Here is a 2,709-nt window from a genome sequence, read left to right as displayed (position 1 = left end):
GGCCGGCCCAAGGAGCTCAGCTTCGCCCGCATCAAGGCCGTGGAGTGCGTGGAGAGCACAGGGCGCCACATCTACTTCACGCTGGTGACGGAGGGCGGGGGCGAGATCGACTTCCGCTGCCCCCTCGAAGACCCCGGCTGGAACGCCCAGATTACCCTGGGCCTGGTCAAGTTCAAAAACCAGCAAGCCATCCAGACCGTGCGGGCCCGGCAGAGCCTGGGGACCGGGACCCTCGTGTCCTAAAGCGCCAGGCGATCCGTCTTGCCTTCATGCTCCCCACTACCGCAGTGCCCAGAGGTCATGCCAGGTAAGCCCCAGAGGCCTAGGCCCTCTTTCTTTCCCTCCTTTCCCCTACGGAGACACCCGGACACCAGCATTCGTTTCAGAATAGGACGATCTAGGGAGGGTTGCTGCGGTCAGCCAGGAGGCCTGGGCCGGTAGCCAAGTGACCTGAGCTGGACTTTGTCCTGGGGTGCTAGACCCAGGTCCCAAAGTGACCCAGGCATCTAAGAGGAAGATGGAAGCCCTGGGAGGGGGGCCCCAGGGTTGGCTTGGGGTGGGCCTTCCACAGCCTGACCCTTCTTTCAGGCTGCTGGGTCCATCCCACGCAGGGCAGCCCCTTGGACGGGAAGAACCCAGGGTGGGGTTGGACACCCACCCTTCTCCAGGGGGATGAATCAGGGAGCTCTGGCCTTGCCCTGAGGTTGGAAGACAGTGTTTCTGTTAGAGGAGGAGTCTTCAGGCTGGGAGAACGGGGTGTCCGTGTCCGGGCTCCCATGGTTGGGGCCTCTGGGAAGGCTTGGCTTGGCTGGGCCAGCGGGAGCCTCCAGCTCCCCTTCTGACCAGATTTTGCAACCTCAGACAGAGCTGTTGGGAGAGCAGGGGAGTTGGAGGGTGGAGAGCTAGGGCAGAGGCCAGACCACAGATGCCAAAGGGGTGGGCCTGGCCATCCCCTTGCCCATAAGTGCCAGCCAAAGCCTGGCTGGGTCAGAGCAGAAATGGGAGAATGGGGTGAGGCAGTGGGGGTGCAGGATGGAATTGTGCAGGATCTGAGTTCTCTGCGATGTTTCCATCCTCCTCCAGCAGTGGGGCAGGGGGCGGGGGCAGGTCTGTGGTCAGCAAGGCCCAGGGGAGGGAGGGACCAGGAATAGAACCCAGGAGCCCTGGCAGTCAGCCCCCGTGCCCTCTTTCCCAGTGCCACTCCCTGCCTGTGGGAACCAGGAGCAGGGGTGAGGAAAGATTATACTACTCGAGTGGTGGAAACCTATATCCCGCTCGCCCGGTCGTTCCTCCCGCACTGCCTCTCCTGCCTCACCCTGCATCTTCTCCCCTGCATCTTCTCCCCCCTCATCTTCTTCCCCGCATCTTCTCTGTTTCAACAGAGGAGGGTTCTGGTGAGACTGAGGGCCCCTCTAGGGCCAGGCCCTCTGGTGGTCCCCCTGCCAACTCTCTCCCGCATTGAACCGAGGATTGACCGAGAGGCCAGGGTCGGGCAGACCAGCTGTGCTGAGGGCTGATTCCCGGCGACCCCTCGGGCTTCCGCTCCCACTGACCGCCGTGGGTTGCATAGATTCCCTTTTCTGCGTTTGTCCTGGTGTGGAAAAGGCTGGGAAGCTTTGGTTAAAACCCGCGGCTCAGGGCACATGGTCTTCAGATGAGCTCCCTTGCCCTAACTGCTATTCTTTCTTATAGTTTTTCTGCCCCCTGGCATGGCTGTGCTCCACGTGGCAAGGCAGAAGCCATGGACTTGTGGAGGAGGCTACAGAGCTGAAGGAACACATGGGGCCCGGGGAGGAGGACAGAGGGCCCTGCAGGGCTGAGGATGAAGATTCAGCCTGGACACTCTCAGACTCTTGGGACATACAAGGTCTCCAGCCACAGGCCTGGCCTCATGTACCGTGATGGAGAACTGGCATCCAAGCCCCTTTCTGCAGACCGCCATCCGCCCCCGGCTTATGCGGTGCCTGGAGGAAGGCAGTCCCCTGTGGGCTGCAAAGCCAATGCTGGAGGACTCAGGAGGTCAGCCTAGTACCCAGAGGAGGAAGCACCCTGGGTCAGCCTCTGGACTCACCTTGGAGAAGGGCCAAGGCCCACCTCGGGGGTCTCCTGCTGCTTAGGTCCTCTGGGACCCCCACCTCTCCAGGCCCTCTCTTTGCACACTTCTTCTCCCCCCTCCCACTTGTCTCCCCCGCTGTGGTGCTAGGCCTGGAGGGGGTGGGGGAGGGGTGGGGTTTGGCCATTACCATTTCAGCCTATCCCAAAATGAAGATGCCCAGCAAAGGGCAATAACCGCATTGCGTGTTGAGCGAGCTTCTCTGCCCACAGACACAGGGCTTGGTGTGTCTCTCTCCACCCCTGCTTTCCCAATCCAGCCCATTCAGAAATCTCCACTGGAGGTGGAGACCTGCAACCCAGTAGACATGGCCTCAGTGGTTCTAGAAAGGAGGGGCTGCAGGACCTGGCCTGGGGGATGTCACACCGGCCAGCTCAGACCCTGTAGGTGCCTCTTCCGCAGGTTATGACCACCTGCTGTCCTGGGAGGTGGAACAGCTTTCTGGGCTGGCAGTCTGGGCAGGCTTTATGCGTTCATGCAGTAAGTCTTTCTCACTGGATTGTTTAAAAGAAAGAATTTAAACACAGGGGAAACCGAGGTACAGGGAGACCGCTGCCCCGAGTTACACAGAACCTATTGATTGTGGAAACTCCATG

General features: G+C 60.6%; 1 protein-coding gene across 1 annotated transcript; it reads left to right on the top strand.

The window, feature by feature from the left end:
• PHLDA3 (pleckstrin homology like domain family A member 3) lies at window positions 1-2,294 on the top strand (the record flags this gene model as incomplete). Its single annotated transcript, XM_006155477.2, is given in 2 exon segments — window positions 1-307; window positions 1,693-2,294. A coding segment is annotated over 1 exon segment (243 nt), but the record flags the coding sequence as incomplete, so codon positions are not given.
• Window positions 2,295-2,709: the final 415 nt, after the last annotated feature.

Source organism: Tupaia chinensis, unplaced genomic scaffold, assembly GCF_000334495.1.
Source record: "Tupaia chinensis unplaced genomic scaffold, TupChi_1.0 Scaffold000453_2, whole genome shotgun sequence".
Classification (NCBI taxonomy): Eukaryota; Metazoa; Chordata; class Mammalia; order Scandentia; family Tupaiidae; genus Tupaia; species Tupaia belangeri.
This window is presented reverse-complemented; position numbering and strand designations above follow the sequence as displayed.